The sequence below is a fragment of the Neurospora hispaniola genome, assembly GCF_033458365.1.
Source record: "Neurospora hispaniola strain FGSC 10403 chromosome Unknown B0T23scaffold_3, whole genome shotgun sequence".
Lineage (NCBI taxonomy): Eukaryota > Fungi > Ascomycota > Sordariomycetes > Sordariales > Sordariaceae > Neurospora > Neurospora hispaniola.
This window is the reverse complement of record NW_026944408.1, coordinates 3799106-3818865: the sequence shown is the minus strand read 5'-3', so window position 1 is coordinate 3818865 and position 19760 is coordinate 3799106. Positions and strand designations below refer to the sequence as shown.

The 19760-nt window shown below is 52.6% G+C and overlaps 7 protein-coding genes across 7 annotated transcripts; 3 read left to right on the top strand and 4 right to left on the bottom strand.

Annotated features, from left to right (window-relative positions):
• Window positions 1–1152: 1152 nt before the first annotated feature.
• On the bottom strand, window positions 1153–2286 carry B0T23DRAFT_427993 (S-adenosyl-L-methionine-dependent methyltransferase; the record flags this gene model as incomplete). The annotated part of the gene is made up of 1 exon (XM_062840105.1): window positions 1153–2286. One exon carries the CDS (start codon window positions 2284–2286, stop codon window positions 1153–1155), a length of 1134 nt encoding a protein of 377 aa, XP_062694489.1.
• A 1062-nt stretch (window positions 2287–3348) lies between these two features.
• B0T23DRAFT_124523 (MFS general substrate transporter) lies at window positions 3349–5888 on the top strand. Its single transcript, XM_062832091.1, has 3 exons — window positions 3349–4323; window positions 4381–4434; window positions 4496–5888. The coding sequence occupies exons 1-3, from the start codon at window positions 3657–3659 to the stop codon at window positions 5797–5799; spliced, it is 2025 nt and encodes a 674-aa protein (XP_062694488.1). The 5' UTR covers window positions 3349–3656; the 3' UTR covers window positions 5800–5888.
• A 769-nt stretch (window positions 5889–6657) lies between these two features.
• On the top strand, window positions 6658–7829 carry B0T23DRAFT_124494 (uncharacterized protein). Its single transcript, XM_062832089.1, has 2 exons — window positions 6658–7325; window positions 7432–7829. Exons 1-2 carry the CDS (start codon window positions 6765–6767, stop codon window positions 7654–7656), a joined length of 786 nt encoding a protein of 261 aa, XP_062694487.1. The 5' UTR covers window positions 6658–6764; the 3' UTR covers window positions 7657–7829.
• An 89-nt stretch (window positions 7830–7918) lies between these two features.
• B0T23DRAFT_124504 (uncharacterized protein) lies at window positions 7919–10376 on the bottom strand. Its single transcript, XM_062832090.1, has 3 exons — window positions 10317–10376; window positions 8602–10213; window positions 7919–8494 (listed from the first exon to the last, which is right to left on the bottom strand). The coding sequence occupies exons 2-3, from the start codon at window positions 10092–10094 to the stop codon at window positions 8002–8004; spliced, it is 1986 nt and encodes a 661-aa protein (XP_062694486.1). The 5' UTR covers window positions 10095–10213; window positions 10317–10376; the 3' UTR covers window positions 7919–8001.
• Window positions 10377–10461: 85 nt separating this feature from the next.
• On the bottom strand, window positions 10462–10764 carry B0T23DRAFT_313919 (uncharacterized protein; the record flags this gene model as incomplete). The annotated part of the gene is made up of 1 exon (XM_062834771.1): window positions 10462–10764. A coding segment is annotated over one exon (303 nt), but the record flags the coding sequence as incomplete, so codon positions are not given.
• Window positions 10765–10969: 205 nt separating this feature from the next.
• On the bottom strand, window positions 10970–13815 carry B0T23DRAFT_378079 (serine palmitoyltransferase 2). Its single transcript, XM_062837070.1, has one exon. It carries the CDS (start codon window positions 13441–13443, stop codon window positions 11452–11454), a length of 1992 nt encoding a protein of 663 aa, XP_062694484.1. The 5' UTR covers window positions 13444–13815; the 3' UTR covers window positions 10970–11451.
• Window positions 13816–16585: 2770 nt separating this feature from the next.
• On the top strand, window positions 16586–19628 carry B0T23DRAFT_124451 (uncharacterized protein). The gene is made up of 2 exons (XM_062832088.1): window positions 16586–17126; window positions 17599–19628. The coding sequence occupies exons 1-2, from the start codon at window positions 16923–16925 to the stop codon at window positions 19462–19464; spliced, it is 2070 nt and encodes a 689-aa protein (XP_062694483.1). The 5' UTR covers window positions 16586–16922; the 3' UTR covers window positions 19465–19628.
• Window positions 19629–19760: the final 132 nt, after the last annotated feature.

Sequence of the window (19760 nt, the reverse complement as noted above, 5' to 3'; positions counted from 1 at the left end):
CTCCTCCACCTTCACGTTCCAGAGTCCATATCTGCGGCCATTTGAGTCTCCACATGGTGCCGGTCCACAATCCTACATACAGTCCAATGTGTACTGGCTAACTGGTTTGTTTATTAGCTCGAGACCCCCGAGCCAGCTTCTCCAGGACTTTTTTGTCTGATTATCTCGCTTCATGGTATGACCAAAGCATAAACTAACCTTGAAAATGCTCTTTCTGAAAGATGGAAGCCATATTGAATCGTGTTGATGGCTTTCTGAGCTATACCTAACCTTCTATTTCAACTATGTAGGTTCAGGACAAAGCAGTTTACATGTCTTCTGATAGACTAAGAGTACCAAGCCAAGCCGAAAATAAGAAAAAATAAATAAGAAAAAGTAGAAAAAAATAAAGAAGCTGACATGAGATTGTAGTCGACATAGAAAGTCAAAAACTGAACATGACATGCTGCGTATAGGGGGTTGCTAACTATGTGAACAATTTATTCCTAATATACATTCGGTAGTTTAGTCCGCAATTGCCGGAGCGTGACCACTCTTGCTGGGGATCTCCCTGCAACTTTCAAAGTTTTGAAGATTGCCCAGAACGAAACATCAAGACTGCATTTCCCGCCAAAAGGGACTTGTGATGGTTGCCCACGACAGGAGACTGTCAAACTGACTGCACACATTCAAAGCCTAGCCCTAGGTATTGACTGCCGGCCTTAGCGCGCGGCGGCGCAAAACATCGAGAACAAATCGAAGCCTCCCCCTACCCTCCATCCTGTGTAAAACATTCACAGTCCCCTGCAGGATATGCATATCAGGCGCATGTATTACTGCCTCGTGCTTATCTTGTCTTGGATTGCTATAGCATTGAGATAGAGAGCAAAGTCGTCCCTCCTCCCTCTTACGACATTACTTTCACGCTTTGAGACCGCACTGTCCGAATGAGCGAGACGTGGTATAGTTGACGACGGCTTGCAAACAAAACATTAATTCTTAAACTGACTCTCTGTTTGTTACACCAGCTCATTACCATGCGTCGATCTGGTACATATTGCTGCGTTCATTGGCTCTCTCGCTCGATCATAGTTGGCCGTCTATGGACGAACTGAACGCAAAGCACGCCCACGTCAAGCCTAGGTCATCTCTTACTCTGACTGCTGATTGAGATCATTGCTGAAACGATTCTGGCTTGCGTGCGTACGCGACGCGAGTCGTGTACATGCCGTGAATTCTGGTATTCTTCAGCTCTCTCCTGAACGCGGCACAATATGTGCTGATTTCCTCAGGAGTCCAGCCCAGCACAACGCCCCAGATGTAATTGACGTATCCTTCAAGATCTGACTCCAGCGCCATCTTGGCCCAGATTCCCAGTTCCTGTTGTGTCTTGTCTTTGGGCCAAGCGCCAACAGGCACCTGGATGTCCTTGATGACAATATCAACGAAGCCAGCCTTCTCCATACACTTTCGGTGGATGTCATCCTCGACGACCTTGAAGGTCCTTCCGAACTTGTTTCCGCCCTCAAAGAAGACCTTCCCCCACTGGTCAAGGGCACTGCCCTCCTTCACAGTTCCATCCAGACTGAAAGCCTTGACGGAGTTGCTGACATCCTCAACATAACCGCCCGGCTTGCAACAACGGAAAGCCTGGCGATAGAACCCCTCCCAGTCCTCGACTACACCAATCAAACTGCGTGAATGGATGTAGTCGAAGGTGTTGTCGGGCCAGGTCCATTCAAGGTTCAAGTCATCGATTTCGAACTTGAGATTGGGTGGAACCCAGGTAGGCTGAATGGGCGAGACGTCAGTGCCGATGACTTCGGCTTCAGGGAACTCGTCAGCAAAGTCGATGGCCCAAATGCCTGTGCCAGTTCCAATGTCGACGGCCTTCTGGATTTTCTTTGGAAGTGGGGCGGTATACAGCTTTCCGGAGAGGATGAGGGTGTTCAAGTGATGAAAGATGTCCATCGCTTCGGCATGACGCGCGTCATTGGGCTGCCATGCTTCAGCATTGCCAACGTTGCTGTGGTAAGTTCTTCCAAGAATTTTACGATACTCAAAGATGCTCTGGGAGAGGGAAGCGGTGCTGGAGGGAAGGGAGCCGATGGTGGAGGCAGTATCGTCCGTATCGTCGGCGGCATCTTCCCCCTGTGCTTGTTGCCAATGCGAAGCAGGCAGAATGCCCAAGTTGCCTGCAGCTTCGGCAGTGAGCGGGGCCGAGATCGGGACTGGCGGCCCCCCTGCCGCCGCCGATCGTGAGGCGGGAGCCGGCATTGCCTCCTTAGCTTTGGGACTGGCGACCATGCTTGCGATGTGGGGTGGGGGGAAGACGACGGATCGAAGTTCTAGTTGATGCCGTCTAGGGAGGGCAACAATGATATGGAAGGCAGCTTGACGAAGAGACTGGTTACCTTTGACAGATGCTGTCCTTTTATGGCCCGAAGGTCGATTTCCCCATATACAAGGATTCTGGGACCCTATTCCTCGTATAGAAGCTGATTCAATGTACGGCACGCAAGCGGTTGCAACATAAGCTGCCAGTACGTCGGTTAAGATGCTATGTGCCATCACGAGCTTTGCAAGCTTTCTTGAAGAAACGTATGATCATTGTGAATCTAGACCCGCGATGAACCGAAGGTAGTAGGACTGAGAGGACGACGAAAAGCAGCAGGGGACATCCAAGCCAGCTCTTGATCTGGATCAATAGATATGGGCTTCTGGTGTTGCTTTTGTGGGTTATGACTGTGGTATGGACGATCATATACGACGACGACTTCGGTGATGCCGGCTGTTATTGCGGACTTCATCGCCAAGCAGCCGAGTGCTGACACCGTGACGGGCGCCCGGGCGACGTGGGTGTACGTACCTATCTCGTCGCATGAATGTCTCATCGCTCGGTTTGGCTGTGCTCCCCCAGCCTTGTAATTGTTAGTGCGTCTGTCTCATAGTCTAGACCTCTTTTAGACTCTCTTGACCATCTCATTGACCCTTTCTGTGCCTTAAGCTTCTCCTGTCCGACCTTGGGTCTGCGACTTGCCCTGTGGCTGTCTCCCCTCATTTGACCCTCATTCAGCAAGTCGAAGATTCGCAGCAATCGATCCAATCGAATCACGACGGTCTCGTGGCATTCGTTGACTTGCCCGCGTGACGATTACGGACAAGCGACAAGCTCGCCTGAGCACCAAGCTGTGTGATGTTGGGAACTGATCGTTTGCTCATTACATAACATCCTGGTCAGCTCTTGCCCAATTTGATCACTTTGCACCTTAGATTCGCCTTTAACGTTGTTTGAAAGACTAACTGCATGTTGTTTGGTGGAGCAGCAGTAAGTACCTACCTAGCTTCAACACGAAGGACATTTCGATATCTCTGGCGAATCGCTCGTTGGGCACTGGGCCACCACGGTGGTGTAATCCGCGGCAGGGCACCTATTCCTTGCCTCCTCTAACAAACACTAACACACCAACTTCTCTCCTTCTACCTACAGACCTACATAACCCTCTCAACACCCAAATCCCGACCCAACTGCGCATCGCAACAAACCGCTTTTATTTCCCAGCAGCTCAGCGCAGAGGGACTCGTCAATACTCTATCCCTAGCCGTTATAAAGGCATCCATTACGCGCGATCGAGAGACGCAGGTCACCCAAACGCATCGATAGCCCACATCTCCGCATGACGTCGTCATTAGCAGAGCATCCAGACCGGGCCCGCCCCGCAGGCAACGAAGGCCATCAACAACAATCGGAACAGCCCAAATCTCGTCGCGAAGAGTCGGCATCACGCCTCAGTACCGGTCGTCGCGACGGTGCGAGCGAAGACACAAATCAGCAATTCCTTGTCGGCGAACAGTCGCCACTGCTCTCTCCAGTCGATAATCAGGATGGCTCCTCCAGCGATCAAGGTGCCGACACAGCCGACGAGTTCCAAACCACAAAGAGCGTATGGTATATGATCCTTTTGACCATCAGCATCGGCGGCCTGCAGATTGCTTGGTCAGTTGAGATGTCCAACGGATCTCCATATCTGCTCTCTCTCGGCATCAGCAAGTCTTTGATGGCCTTGGTTTGGATTGCTGGCCCTCTCTCGGGAACCTTGGTGCAACCATACGTCGGCATGATGAGTGACAACTGTCGCATCCGCTGGGGCAAGCGCAAGCCCTTCATGCTCGGAGGTGCTGCCGCCACGATACTCTCGCTGATGTTCCTTGCCTGGACCCGAGAGATTGTTACTGGCATCCTCGGGCTCTTTGGAGCCGACCCTCAGTCCGAAAGCGTCAAGTTGTGCATTATTTGTACCGCCGTGCTCTGGATCTATATCCTTGATTTCGCCATCAATACTGGTATGACACTCGCTCCCCGACCTGAATCTATGTGCCCTGCTGACTTGTCAATTCCAGTCCAAGCAGCGATTCGCGCCTTCATCGTTGACTGTGCGCCCACTCACCAGCAAGGTATGTACTCCTCCGATAAAGCCCCAATACATCGACGCCATCGATCATTAACGCCTTGAAGAAATGGCAAATGCTATGGCCAGCAGGTTCGTAGGCATCGGCAATATTTGCGGTTATCTCGCCGGATACGCCAATCTGGCTCCAGTCTTTTGGTGGCTTGGGGATAGTCAGTTCAAGGAACTCTGTGGTATTGCCAGCCTTGCCCTCGGTACAACCGTTCTCATGACTTGCCTTTTCATCAAGGAGAGGGATCCAAGACTCGAGGGACCTCCAGCAAAGGACAAGCCTGGGGTGGTTGCCTTCTTCAAGAAGATTTTCACATCGATCAAACGCCTGCCGCCGCAAACCAAGAAAGTCTGCCAAGTCCAGTTCTGTGCCTGGATCGGTTTCTTCCCCATGCTCTTCTATACTTCATCCTACATTGGAGAGATTTACGCCGAGCCATATCTCGAAGAAAACCCGAATATGACTGACAAGGAGCTCGACGAGTTGTATGAAAGGGCAACACAGGTTGGCACTTTTGCCTTGCTCATTTTTGCCATCACAAGTCTGGCCACAAACATCTTCCTGCCATTCTTCATCGCGCCAACCTACGACCAATCGATGGTTACGGCCGTTGCCCCTGGCGAGGCTCCTGCAGTAGTAATTAAGGATTACGAGCCCGAACAGAGGTCATGGACCCGTCATCTGATCATCCCCGGATTTACACTTCGCCGTGCCTGGATGTTTTCGCAAATACTATTCACTGGCTGTATGCTTTGTACCGTATTCGTACGAACCGTTACAGCAGCCACTGTTCTCATTGGTCTCGTCGGCATCACCTGGGCTTTGACACTATGGGCGCCCTGGGCAATCATCAGCGCTGAAATATCTCAGCGTGACGAGGAACGGCGGTCTCAGCAACAGCGCCTTTCACCCAGTCGCCTGGACACCCTGGATGGGTACTCGTCCGATGGAAACCAGGACAGCGACCTGGGCAAAGATGATGAAGAAGCAGCGGATCAGGCAGGTGTGATCCTCGGCATTCACAACATGGCAATTGCCGCACCGCAAATCATTGCTACGGTAGCAAGCAGCATCATTTTCCGCCTCTTTCAGAAACCTCGAGGAACGCCCGGTGACCACAGTATTGCCATTGTCTTGGCTCTTGGTGGTATCACAGTTTTAATCTCGGCCCTCTTCATTCACCGCATTCGGGACGAGCCTACTGTCACCTATGACGAAATCAGTGCGGTAGAGGAAGGAGATGCCGCTCCGAGACCGAATGTACATAGTCGAAGCCGCTCTTTCGATCAGCCTCCACGAGCGAGTCTCGAACGTGCAACGCTTGTCCGGAACAAGAGCTTCGGTGGCATGGAGTACTAAAAGCCTGCCGTAAACGTTCGACCTTTGGAACACTGTTTGGTCGAACTTGACCTCAACTCTATGTCAACTCATCGCGGAGTATAGACCATTGGATACGTACCATACGCTACAGTTGTGGGCAGTCATACCTTCGGAAGAGCGGGCAATTATGAGAAGATGCAGCGAGTTGGGTTTCTTTTATCGTTTCGTTTGGGATCTCTGGTTTTCTAGCCTGGGTAATGGTTCACCAGCGCCGCGCACTTTGTTCATCTTAACGTGCTGGGTCACACAACGCGATCGTCGTGTCTCGGTAAGAATTTTTCCTTTCAGGATCCTTGGGGTGACATCTTCAGAACAGTAATCCTCATCAAAGTTTAGTTTAGACAGTGGTCTAGGTTTAAGACAGGAAACTATCACACTTGCCATGCTTTCCGAGGTAAAAGTCGTGAGGTTGCTAAAGCTACAACAGTCCAATGCATTCTGACACCCTGACCCGGATTTGATCAAGCATTCAAGGTTATCAATGACGCGACGGCTGAGAATCTCCATGAAGCCTCCAATAGGCTATAGTCAGCCCCATGTGGTTGATGCCGGGGGAAGATCATTACAGGCTGAACTGCGAGGGCATCGATCCTGCTGATCAATATCGCCCGTACGTAGAAAATCGGAAGCTGCCGTCCGCAATTTGCACTCCAACTCTGTGCATGAGCTGTTCTTCCTCCAGTAACGGAACGTTGTTCCCTCTCCCATATTACTCTTTGATACATCCATCTTCGGAGAAAATGCAAGTTAATTACTACCATATGCATAGGTTGCTTTTGTGTGAACACAAGTCCGAAATACTACAAACACCCGAATTTCTCTCTCTCTTGCCCCCCAAAGATGTACTTTAACCTCCCTCTGATCCCCCCATATTGTGTACCTCCCCTTCCCCTCGACACTATTTTCTCCTTCACTTCATACCCACATCTCAAACACAAAAAGAAATGAAGTCAACCACTCTCATAGCCGCTGTTCTTTCGGCTTTTTCAACCACCCATGCCGCCCTTCTCTGGGACGGCCGCTTCAATGACTTCACCTCTGCCTCGGACCTCAACAAGTGGTCCTGGTCCAACCAAGTCGGTCCTTATCAATACTACATCCACGGCTCCTCCCCCGTCGACAAGTACATATCCCTCTCCGAAGCCTACAAAAACCCCAACGACACGCGCTCCCGCCAGGGCGCCCGGTTCACGCTCGACAACACGGCGTACTGGAACGGGCAGAACATGCGCCGTATCGAACTAATCCCGCAGACCAAGGAAGCGATTAACAGGGGGAAAGTGTACTATCATTTCAGCATCATGAGGAGCGACAAGAATGCGCCCAGTGTGTATAGGGAACATCAAATTTGTTTCTTTGAAAGCCATTTTACCGAGTTGAAGAGTGGATGGATTTCCGGGGAGTCAGGGACAAGTAATCCCAACTTGCAATGGATGACGAATCAGAGGAGTGGGTGGAAGACGGAGTGGAAGGCGGGGGTTTGGCATAATGTTGCTTATGAGATTGTAAGTCCTTTTCGATTTGTTGGGTTGGGTTGAACGGAAAGTCCGTCATGAATGTTAGTGATGGGAGTAGAAACTGACTTACTTGTCTTTTTGCAACTATACACAGGATTTTAGCGCTAACAAGGTCGCTTTCTGGCACTCCGAGGGCGGCGAGCCTCTGAAGCAAGTCGTCGCTCCTGTTTCAGTCTCAACTTCGTCTAACGGTGCGGATTGGCACTTGGGCGTCCTGGAGCTTCCTAGGAACGGATATGGCGATACAACGGAGGATTTCTACTTTTCTGGGGTCTACATTGAGACGGGTCCGATCACTACTGCTATTGGTGGCTCTTGAAAAAGTGATTGAGAGTATGGTTGTTGAGTGAAGTTATGGGAATGGAAAGAACGGGAGTGATAATAGGTATCTGTAAAAGCTGAGCGGCCAAACAGGTCAAGAAAATGAAGTCCTTCCCCAACCGTCTTTGAAACAAAGCAAGAAAAAACTAGGCCGCATATTGAGCACGGCTGCCACATGCCACTTCTACCACCACAAGGGCATTTGCTCCTTCCTCCTTTCCGAAACAGAGCCGCCCACTGCCTTCAACGCAAACATGCAAGGCAATTCCCTCCTTCCCCCAACCAGTCTCCTCGGTCTCCCACAGGGGTAAAGTAGTTATATCCCTTCCGTACCTCACGTAAATCACCTCTTCTGCACCCTCGGCCCCGCCGTGCTCTTATTCCTCGCCGCCTCCAGCATATCCTTAAACTCGCGAAACAGCGCCTTGACCGTGCCATTCGCCTCCCACTCGCTCACAATCTTGGCGACCAGCTTATACTTCTTTTTTGTTGTCCTCTTTTTGCGCTTCTCTTTGCTTTCACCCTCGCGCTTTTTCGAAATAGCAGCAGCAGCAGCCAGGTGTCCGTCTTCCGATAGGCGGGTGTCGACCCAGTCTAGCAGGGCGTACTGCCAGTGCAGCAGGTTGTGGGCCGTCTCGGCGTTGGAGTGGCATACAGAGCCAATCTTCCAGTGTCGCGAGGCGGCGGGGATGGTGTTGCCGTCGGCATCGTTCTCATCTGGATCACCGCCTTCGTCATCGGGGGAAGGGGAGGGGTTGTTGTTGGGGACGGCTTTGAGGAATCTTGGGTGGGAAAAATCTTTGTAATAAGGGGAGCCAGAAAAGGCGATTTCAAATCTGGGTGGCGGGTGGTGAAGTTAGTTTTGAGGGGAAAGAAAGGGAAAAAAAAAAAAAAAAAAAAAAAAAAAAAAAAAAAAAAAAAAAAAAAAGATATAACAACTCACTTTGCAGGATGTCCGCTCCTTCCACACGCCGCGCAGTTGCTAAAGCAAATACTTTGCTCATGCGTGTCACCACTAGTATAATAGGGCCGGGCCCTTAACGCCATGTAAAAGTCCGTCTTCCAGGCTGAAGAAGCGAACTTACTCTGGGCCAAGCCACGGACCTCATCATCGAGCTTCCTCCAGCCGAGCCTATACAACCCGGCAGTTTTCTCCGGGAACTTGGGGTGGATTTTGTAATGGACCAGCCACTCGACTACATCGCGGAAGTGTTCCTTGAGCGGCTTATGTGCGTGTCTAGTGAACTCGAGCGGGATACCAATCTCGTCGGGTGCGCCAATAGGGGCGTCGGAGTCGTCTTCAGAGATGAAATCCTGCATCTCTTCATCTTCGTAGGAACCTGCGTTGCGCTTTTCGTCGTTGTCTTCGGTATCCTCTGAATCAGGGGATATCTCTCTTCGCTTCTTGCTCTTCTTGTCTTTCTTTCTGGTCTTCTTGTTGTCCTTCGTTTCCGTTTTTCCTTTTCCCTTCTTTTTGTCCCTCTCCTCTTCTTTGACAATCCCTTCCTCGTCCGTTTCCTCGTCCTCAAACTCCGAAAGAGCAGGATTATCCGAGTCTGTGTCGTAGTAGCCCCTTTTAGGTAGCTCGACCTCCGAGTCCTCATCTTCCTCCACGTTCTCCAAGTCATCGATAGGTTCGCCCGCCCGCTTGCGCCTCAGTAGCTCTCTCGCTCTCTCCTTCTCCGTCATGGGCTTTTTGACTCGACGCTTGGCCCTAACGGGTCGTGATTCTGTTGAAGACGTGGCAGCAGAAGAGCTACCCGTACCGGTAGCAACCTTTAGCCTGCCCTTGCCTAGGCGACGAGGCTTATAATCATCTGAATTCTCTTCCTCCTTAGCCGAGCTTGCCGAGGATGGATTCCCTCTCCTGATCAGCCGTCTCTTCTTCGTCGGACTCGACTCCTTCTCTCCACCGCGCCTCGTTGCCCTTTTCCTGACTGCCGACGACAAAACTCGGTCAGAGTCTGAGTCCTCTTCCTCGCCCTCGCCATCAACCCCAGCCTTCTCCTTGACCTTGCCCTCACGCTTCCACTCATCTTCATCCTCATCCTCATCAGACACAGCCGCCACCTGCCTCTTCACACCTCTAGTACGCTGAGTAGGCAGCGGCATGTCGTCATCCTCATCCTCCTCATCCAGCACAATAACCTCCTTTTGATCACGGCTACCAGCAGCAGCAGAGGCAGCAGCGCGGGGGTTATGTGTTATCGTCACTACAGCTTGGGACGAAAACACAGGTAAGTCGTCATACTCAAACGCGGCCCCACCGTAGTCTTCCGCCTCGGAAGTAGAGTCCGAGTCGTCGTCAATGACGATGGTCCGCTTCTTGGCCTCGGCTGTGGAGATCTTGGGGATGAAGACTGCTGAGGAGGCGGGGAGTTGCCGGTCTGGGGAGATGTCCTCCCGTCGTCGCTGTCGCTGTCGCGCCGGGGCCATGGTTGTCGTCGCTGGGGATCTGGCCAAATCCAGTGGTTCTTTGCCTTTCGTACTCGTACTGGAACTGCTGCTGCGGGTAGATATTTTCTTGACGGTTGGGGGTTTGATTCTTGGTTGGCCTTGGGAGTTTTTATTAGATCAAGATCAATGAGGTTGGTCAAATCCGCTACGAGTGAGGGAAGAATGAGGGGGAATGAATAGACGAATGGTTCGGAAGGGTACCATAGATTTGACGACAAACTCACCCAAGGAAGCCTCCAAGGTTTGTTGTTTCGGCTTTTTGGTCCTTTTCCCTGGTGGCATGGTTGCGGCTCTGGGTTGAAATGGGTGTTGGTTTGAGGAATGGGATAAAAGCGATGCAGGAAGGTCAAAGTGGCGCAGGATGCAAACGGAAGAGGCCTGTCCTGGATTTGAGAGAATACCAGTAAGGATGCAAAGCTGAGTGAGAGTTGAATTGATGTTTTAACGATCGACTTGAATCGGCGATCTCGATTGATGCTTGTCGATCAGGCAAAATCCGTCGTTTAACAGCAAGGTGGAAGATAGTGGACGAGGTGGAGGAGTCGAGCGAGGCGATTTGATGAGCAAGCACTTCGAGGTTTGAGGCACGATGCTGCAAGACACAATCCCACGTGCAGTATCCGGATTCATGCCTAAAAAGCTGCACAATTCATCGCAAGTCTCCAGTCTATTGGAAATGCGACGCGCTGATGGATGAAGCTCGCGTCGTACCATGACGAAAAAAAAAAAACAGTGGTGATGAGCGCGGGTTCACGTGTTTTAGGCGGGGTAGTATTGGAGGAGGATGAAGTGGTCTGTACCACACTCACCAGAGCAGTCCAAGATCACATATTCAGACAGACCAAAAGATCTTTGTAGCCTTGCGTTAATATATGTAATGATTCATTGTTATATGTTTTTACATTGAAGGATCTTTCCTTTAAAGTGGTCTATTGCTTTGTGCGTCATTAAGACCCCCTTGTGCACATTCATTTTCGTACAGTTGATTACCCTAACCAACCCAACTCCAAAGCTGATATCATATTAAATGAGCAAACCTTTGCAATAGGCCATGCTTTGCTCATTCGGCTTCCGTCCCATTGCTTCCTCTTGAACGTTTTAAACATTAGGCCCATCCCTGGCATACCCTCATTAAAACCCATGAAAATCCTACCGATAGCAGGAAAGAAAAGAGAGATGCCAATCGACATCCTCATGATGCCCAAAGGGCAAAGAAGATTCCCAAGAGGAGGCACATGGTTAGCGTGCCCTAGCCGCCTAGTACTATATATACAATTGCACCGGCCCTTTCAAGTGAGTGCCAGGCGCTACCACACACAATCGTCCAACGAGCATTTTACCTCAGTGGCCGCTTGGCGTCCTCGACACCACGTGCGATGACGTCCTCCAGCTTCCACCTAGGTGGCTTGATGAGAGCCTGGCCCTTAGCCTTAATGTACTCCTTCTCCATCTCGGGGGTAACACCTGCAGGCAAGGGTTCGAGACCTCCCGCGACACCGGTAGAGAACTTGATCTGGAGAATGTCACCCACTTCGTCGCAGGCAGCAAGGAGGCGATCAAGATCGTCCTTGTTGTGTGCAGCTGATACGCAGAAGCGGGCACGAGAGCTGATGAGAGGTGTAGCGGGATATCCAACAACGACGACCGCAATCTTGCGCTTCAGCATTTCGTGGCTAAAAGCAGAAATCTTGCCGGGGTTGTAAAGCATGACGGGAATGATAGGGGAGTCGTCGTGGCCGTAAACAATGAAGCCAAGACGCTTGAGACCGAGACGGAGGTAGCGAGAGTTGAAGGCAATGCGCTGAAGACGCTCCTCGCCTTGACCGGGAACAAGCTCACCCTCAATAATCTTGAGCGAAGCGAGAATCTGCATCAGAACAGCAGGAGCAGGCGATTCACCAAGGAGGGTAGCGGCATTGGTAGCCTTGAGCTTATCGATGATGTGCTTCTCGGCCGCAACGTAACCGCCATTAGCACCGAAAGACTTGGTCAGAGTTCCCATGAGAATGTCAACTTCAGCAGGATCGACATTGAAGTAATCGCAGACACCACGGCCGTTGGCACCAACAGCACCGATACTGTGAGCCTCATCGATGTAGAGGAAGAACTTGTACTTCTTCTTGAGAGCCAAAATACCAGGCAGATCGCACATGGTTCCCTCCATCGAGTAGAGACCTTCGATAGCGACAAGGATCTTCTTCCAGGGGCGGTGAGTGCGGGGCTGACCCTGGGCGATAGCCTCACGAAGCAGCTTCTCGAGATCCTCCATATTGTTGTGCTTGAACGACCTGATGACCGCTCCAGACAAACGGGCACCGATACGAATGGAGGCGTGGTTGAGCTCATCGGAAATGATGAGATCACCCTTGGAGACGAGCGCAGGGAAGGAACCAGCGTTGGTGACGAAGCCCATCGAGAAAACCATGGCAGCGGGCTTGCCAACGAACTTTGCAATTTCACGTTCAACCTCGAGAGCGAGATCAGAAGTACCAGTATCCGCGCGAGGGCTGCAGGCGCTGAGGCCATACTTGCGAACGCACTCCTCAACGGCATCGGCGCAAGGGCCAACGGACTGGGCGAAACCAAGATAGTTGTACGAGCTCATGTTCAGGGTCTCGGTGCAGGTACCGGTGTACTGGTAGTTGCGATTGAAGTCATCAGACTTGCGGTCAAGGAGAGTGATGTAGCGGCCAGGGACGCCAGTGGTGGGTCTGGCGAAGCAGTCGTCGATGCGCATCTTGAGTCTGCGAACGTAGAAGTTGTCGAAATCGTCGTTCAGGGGTGCGTAGCCGTTCTGAGCCCGGAGTGCCTTGTAGTGGTTCTGGTCGCCGAATCTCTTGCCGAAAAAGTCGCGGGCGTGACCGAAGAATATTAGGATAAGGTAGCTGAGATAAGTAGTGAGGACGTAATAATATGGGGGCTCGTCTTCAACGGGCGGCTCGAGAGTGCTGCCATCGTGTGTGCTGATGTAGCGGTGGCTCTGGCTGTTCAGAGGACCGAACTGGGCCTCGGCGCGTTGGCGCTTGAGCGTTTCCTCGAGGGAGGGGGGCTGAAAAAGAGTGGTGGACTCATGGCTGTTGAGGTCCTCGGAGAGCGAAATGGAGGGCAGCGACAAAATGCTTGTCGCCGTACCGGCGCCCTGGTTCTGTTGCATGGCCTGGAGGGCCTGCTTTTCCGAGAGCTGATCCTTGCTCTTGGGCGAAGAGAAGAACTGGGCGATGCGGGTGGCTTTGGACAGAGACGGCCTTCGCTCGGCGGCCCTATCAGGGTTCGGCATAGTGGAGGAAGAGGAGGAGGAGAAGAAAGGGTTGGTAATCCTTCGGGGCATGTCTAGGGCGCAAGTGAGGGCGCAACTAGGTGGTTGGATGCAAGCAGACGACCGCCGCTTTCAGGACGCGTAGGAGGTAGAGCGATGCGCAAATGCTAACTCCAACAGATGCTGTAATAGAGAGATATCAGCAAGGTGGCCTAAAAGGATTACTTGATAATGAGACGGGCCGCGAGCGAAGCCAAGGGAGAAGACGAGTTATCGCGACAATTTGGGAATGATGGAGTTCCTGCTAACCACAGAGCAACTGTGGAGATGCTATGCTGGTATGCCGCTTTCGCATGCTCGAAACATATGATGGCCATGTCAAATGACGAGACGCAGGCAATGCACAGCGCTGCCAATGCAGGTCCAATCGAGCTCCTTGCATGTGGTAGCGGCTCCCAGATACCAAGATGCCCTTGCGGGTGTACAACATGAGCAGCTTCCACTTCCAACCATTCCCGTCCATTTACCGCCTGGGTGCAACACCTGTCCATCGCCCTGGCTCCGCCGCGAGGAAAAGGGAGAAACGGAAGATGGAAAGCAGTATTCCAAACACTCACCTGCCCTATCATCCAAGACGTGTGTACAGGTACAGCAGCCTCCAAGAGCAACGTACAAGGCGGCGACGAGGTTGAGAACTGGATCGAGCGATTATAGTCTTGGAGACAAAAAGGCGGTCGCGACGGAACCTCTTGGGCGGTAGCGGTAGGCGGTGTCGGCGGGAAGAAAAGCAAACCAAGAGAGGGGAACGTCGTCGCGCTTGTCGTCGCAGTCGAGTGTCGCCCTTTTACGACTCTGGTACACCCTCGCCCCTTGTTGATGTGCAGGACAGGTCACGGTTGTCTTGGAAGAGTCGAGGGCGTCGGCTGTCTGGGAAAAGAGTGGACGAGGCAGAAGATTTCAATGAATTGCGGAAAGGGGCACAGGCATCACAACAGCGGGCAGCTCACCAGTGGTTCAAAGACAACCCACCACAAGTCGGAGCGACAAAATCCACCCCAGTCCACCACATTCCCACCGCAGCCGTCCGAGATTGTGGAACCCGATTGCGGACGGCCAATGAGCGCGGCACTGCCAGCGAGCTGTTGACCCCGGTCTCCCCGGTGTTGCTTTCGTTGCTTCGCAGCCACACGTTAATTTGGCCAGTCACTGCGAGTCTGACAAGAGAGCAACGATTGGGGACTTGCGCTGTTGTTGGCGTTATCCAGTCATGTACCGTGATACCGCTGAATCATGCAGCCGCTACCTTGTGAGATGCGTACCGTGTACTTTTAGTACTGGCAGTCTGGACTTGTTAGCGCAATCAACCAAGGTCCTCCGTATCTCCCGAACACTCCGGATCGGTGGGATCGGTTGGTGGTCTTGTGCTCGATGACGGGACTTTTTATCAACTGCTCGGCCTTTGTGCTTCTTGACGCTGATCAAAGTGTCGTTTGCTTGCACGTTTCTTTTCCAACTGGCTCAAGCAGACTGTGATAGACAGGTCGTTACTAGCTATCGTCAAGGTATAAAGCCGGCGTTATGGCTTGAGACAAGACTCCAACGGCTCTCGGACTCAGGAAGACTCCGACACTGCCTGCCTGCACCTCGACAGGATCAATGTTAGACAATAGTGTACGTTCCCTGAGATGGGATCGCCTCGAGCCACTGCAGGCACCATGGACACGGAATTGTCCAGGCGCGACACATCGGCGGATGTGCCAATCACCAGCCGACCTTGTTCCCGACTAGGCAAGGAACTCTGAGTGTCTCGATGTGTTGTGTGCCATTGCCACCGAGCACTTCGGAAATGAAGGGATCTCAGGGAAAAAAAACTCTATATCATGATGCGAACAGCACACATCTCTTTCCAGTTCCCACACGCCCAATTTCAACGGATTATCCTCCCGCTCGGCATCGCCTATGTACATTACTCTCTTGCCCTTGGGTTGATGCCTGATCAACGATCTACGGCGGAATTATCATCAGCCCCAGCAGTCAACCACAGCCCTGCTGCATTGATGCGCCCATGGTGTGATGGCGGTTCTCCACCAAGATATGGACCCCTCGGACGCTTGGCAAAAAGAGACTGGAACATGGCTCGCCCTTCGCAAGGAATCGCAGCTCGTCGCAGGTTGCTGGATTCTCTCTTTTGTAGTGTAGTTTGGCGGTCAAGGTCTGCGATCACGGCCTGTCCTGAAGCGGTTTGATGGCGATGATGTGGTGATGCAGAGCCTGCATTGCAGCACACGGGACCGCATGAGACTTGCAGCCGCCTTTTCTATTGCAACCGGCCTGTGCCGCGCTAGAAGCACTGCTAACAATCGCGTGACTTTGTCTCTCTGTCTGCGTTGGCAATTGGCTGACCCCGACAGCAAGGAAGACAGAGAGACCTTTTTGGAGGACCATCACTGCAGACGTGAGACGTGAATCATGGTGACGGCTTGCCTCGAGTTGATGGGTATCACGGATGCCGACAGCTGAGTCTATGCAAGGTACGTATGTTGATTTGATTGATTGACGGGATGGAAGATGAGATGGAAGCAAGGTATGGCTTCTTCATCCGGGATGTACTGCGGCGAGGCCCCGCCTCCGCAGTTTGGACTTGACCTTCTCGACTTTTTCCAGCAGAACCACACACCGTTACACAACGCTCCGACAAGCTGGTCTTGTCCAGCTGGATCTAACAAGTCAAAAAAGTATGAATATTTCTGGTTTCTTCAAACTCGAAAGACTGTCTGTCGAACAATACCAACGGAACAACCCCAAGACCTCCTTGGGAAGCACTTGGCGAACCTGCAGCGGTTTCCAATGTCTAGTGTAGAAGTACAAGGTAGCTAGCTTTGCCCAGACTCGGCTTTGGACGGGTCCCTATCAAACCTCGGGCCATCCATCCCATCGGAACGCGGAGGGGTGGAGGAGGACGATCTCGGCCACTCGAGCATCGAGTTTTCTTCCATTTCCGTCTTTCCGCCTTTCCGCCTTTCCAGCCAGCTGTGGCATTCTGCAATTCCGGCGGCCATCGTCGGCGGCATCTGGCACTCGAGCGGCATGCCCGCCCCGGCATTGAACCAGCAGACTGCGGCGCTACTATGGTCTGTGAACCCAGCACTCTACCCGAAAATATGGACCCCCCCGTAACGGTGACGGGAACCTTCAACTCTCCCTACCTAGCAGGAGCCTCCGTGATCACGTACACCCACGCTAGCAGCACAACACTTCGACCACCACGCGTTTCCCACTTTCGGTCTGGGCATTGAAACGCAAAGTGGAGGAGCAACAGTTAGAGCCTCTTTTCGAGATTGACGAGCCCCAGATTCTCCATTCTGGCCATCGGAATCTGATAGCTGTCCAAGTCCCCGTTACCCCGGACCCAACTGTGCAAGTTTCCCCGCGACAACCCGAATCGTCATCACTCCTCACCCACGCATCTCTTTAAGTTGACTTCATTTTCGCTTCACCGCGTCTGTTTTTCTTGAACGGATATATTTCTTAATCATCTCCAATTCTTTACCATGACGGTCACCAATGAGCTTTGGAGACATCCGGACCCCCAGTCCACGCAGATGTGGAAGTTCCTTGAGCATGTAAATTCCAAGTACGGTCTCCAGCTCAACGATTATCCATCCCTCTACAAGTGGTCAGTCGACAACGTTGCCGCCTTCTGGGAAGAGGCATGGCACTTTACCGGTATCAGGCATTCCAAGCTGTTCGATGAGGTGGGTGATCAAGTATTTTTGTTCTTCTTCAAGTGATCCCGCTGGCTTCCGTGGATGATATGCTTTCCATTTTCAAGAACCGTCTCATTTTCTTTTCCGCGGGGTCAAGGGAAAGGGGGGGAACAGATGGGGAATCCCGGACAACCCCAACTTTGTTCAGCCCCCACTTCCGGTTCACGAAGCACACTGTACGACCGGAAGGATATCTACAATATCTCGCTATAGATGCGATGGTGGGTTGGGAAACTGTTGTCTCATACGGGCGTCGCTTGAACGCATTTCACCTCATCTCATTTGCCCATGTTGATGGCCGCAGTTCGTCGTCAGGGTTACCCAACATTTATTTCATGGCGAACCTCTATACCCCTAAACATACCCCTATTGGGAAATAAACACGGCGAGCCAATCAGCACATAAGGGAAAGACCTGTGTAGTGCTTCTTATAATAGACTAACCATGTCGACTACTATAGGTGCTCCCTAAAAATGCGCCCATGTTCCCTAGGCCTGACTTCTTTGCTGGTGCCCGACTAAACTTCGCCGAGAACCTCCTGTTCCCTGGAAATGCCCAAGTCAACGGATCTGATGTTGCTGTCATCACCGCCACTGAAAACGACGAGCACCTCACCGAAACCACATGGGACGAGCTGCGAGAGCAGGTCCGGCAATGCTCCAATGCCCTCCGAGCTGCTGGAGTGAAGGAGAACAGTGTTGTTGCTGGCTTCGTTGCCAACCACGTGCAAGCCTTAGTCGCCCTACTGAGTGCTGCCTCCCTCGGTGCCATCTGGACGGGAATCAGCCCTGATAATGGTGTCAGTGCCGTCTTGGACCGTCTTGTCCAGATCAAGCCCAAGGTTCTCTTCTCCGATAATGCCACTCTCTACAACGGCAAGGAGTGGTCCGGCAAGGCCAAGACCCTCGAGGTCGTCGAGGCGCTGCAGAAGCATGGACTCGAGCTCGTTGTCGTAGTTAAGGGCCTCCAGAACTTCGAGACCGGACTGGACGAGATCCGCGCCAAGGGCGTCAAGGCGGAGGAGTACGATGAGTTCCTTCACAGCTCGCCCAAAGAGGAGCCCCTCGTCTTCGCCCAGCTTCCTCCCACACATCCTCTCTACGTCCTCTATTCCAGCGGCACAACCGGCCTGCCCAAGGCCATCGTCCACACCGCCGCCGGCACCCTTCTCCAGCACAAGAAGGAGCTCTTCATCCACTCTAACCTCTCCCCGCGATCGCGCATGCTCTACTACACCACCACCTCGTGGATGATGCACCACTGGTCCGTTTCCTCGCTCTCATGTGGCGCCTCGCTGGTCCTCTACTCCGGCTCCCCCTTCCGCCCGCACGGCTACCTATCCCTCCCGCGCCTGCTCTCCTCCCTGAAGGTAACCCACTTCGGCACCTCGGCCGCCTACCTGACCACGCTCGAAGCCAACAACGTACGCCCCATCGATCCCGTCCACAACCTCGACCTCTCTTCTCTCGAAGCCATCTATTCTACCGCCGCCCCTCTCCCCCCTTCCACCTTTGCCTTCGTCTACACTGCTTTTCCCTCCACCATCAACCTAGCCTCTATCACCGGCGGCACAGACATCATATCCCTCTTTGGCGCCCCTTGCCCTCTTCTCCCGGTCCGGGCGGGAGAAGTCCAATGCGCCGGTCTAGGAATGGCCATCAGCGTAATCGATTCTGCCTCCGATGCCTCCGACCCCCGCCCTGTCGACCCCGTCGGCTCCGAAGGCGATCTCGTCTGCCTCAAGCCGTTCCCCTGCCAACCTCTGACTTTCTTCGGCCCCGGAGGCGATGACAAGTACCGTGCCGCTTACTTTGAGCGCTTCGGCACGGCCATGTGGCACCACGGCGACTTTGTGCGCATGAACCCGTCCACGGGGGCGTTGGTCATGCTGGGCCGCTCCGACGGCGTGCTCAAGCCCGCTGGCGTCCGCTTCGGATCTGCCGAGATTTATAACGTGCTCACCCGCTTTTTTGCTTCTGAAGTCGAAGACGCGGTGTGCGTGGGCCGCAGATGCGAGTTTGATCGTGATGAGACCGTTTGCCTTTTTGTGGTCATGGTGCCCGGCAAGTCGTTTAGTTCGGAACTAAGGGATCGGATCAAGAACGTGATCAAGCGCGAATTGAGTCCTAGACATGTACCGGGCGTGGTGGAGGAGTGCGGACCGGCGGGTATTCCAAGGACCGGGAATGGGAAGAAGATTGAGGTTGCTGTTAAGCAGATTTTGAGTGGGTTAAAGGTGAAGACGAATGCGAGTGTGGCGAATCCAGAGGCTTTGGAGTGGTTTAAGACGTGGGCGAAGGCGGCGGAGGAGCTGTTGCCTAAGTAGGTGGATGAGTACGCAAATAGATGACCCGTTGTAAGATGCTGGAGAGAAAGGTGATTTTGCTGTGGTGAATGGGATGTACATCTATGGATGGCCAATGGGTATATGATATGATATGGGATTGGTCTGGGGATAAATAAACATGATAGATGGGCACACATAAAGTTGGGGGGGGGGGGAAGGGCGGATAACGTTCTCATACTTTGCTTTATCTATGAAACACGAATTACTAGCATTTGGGATACCGCTAACCGGTAATGAGAAAACCAGGCTATTTAACATTGAAAGAATAGAGACAC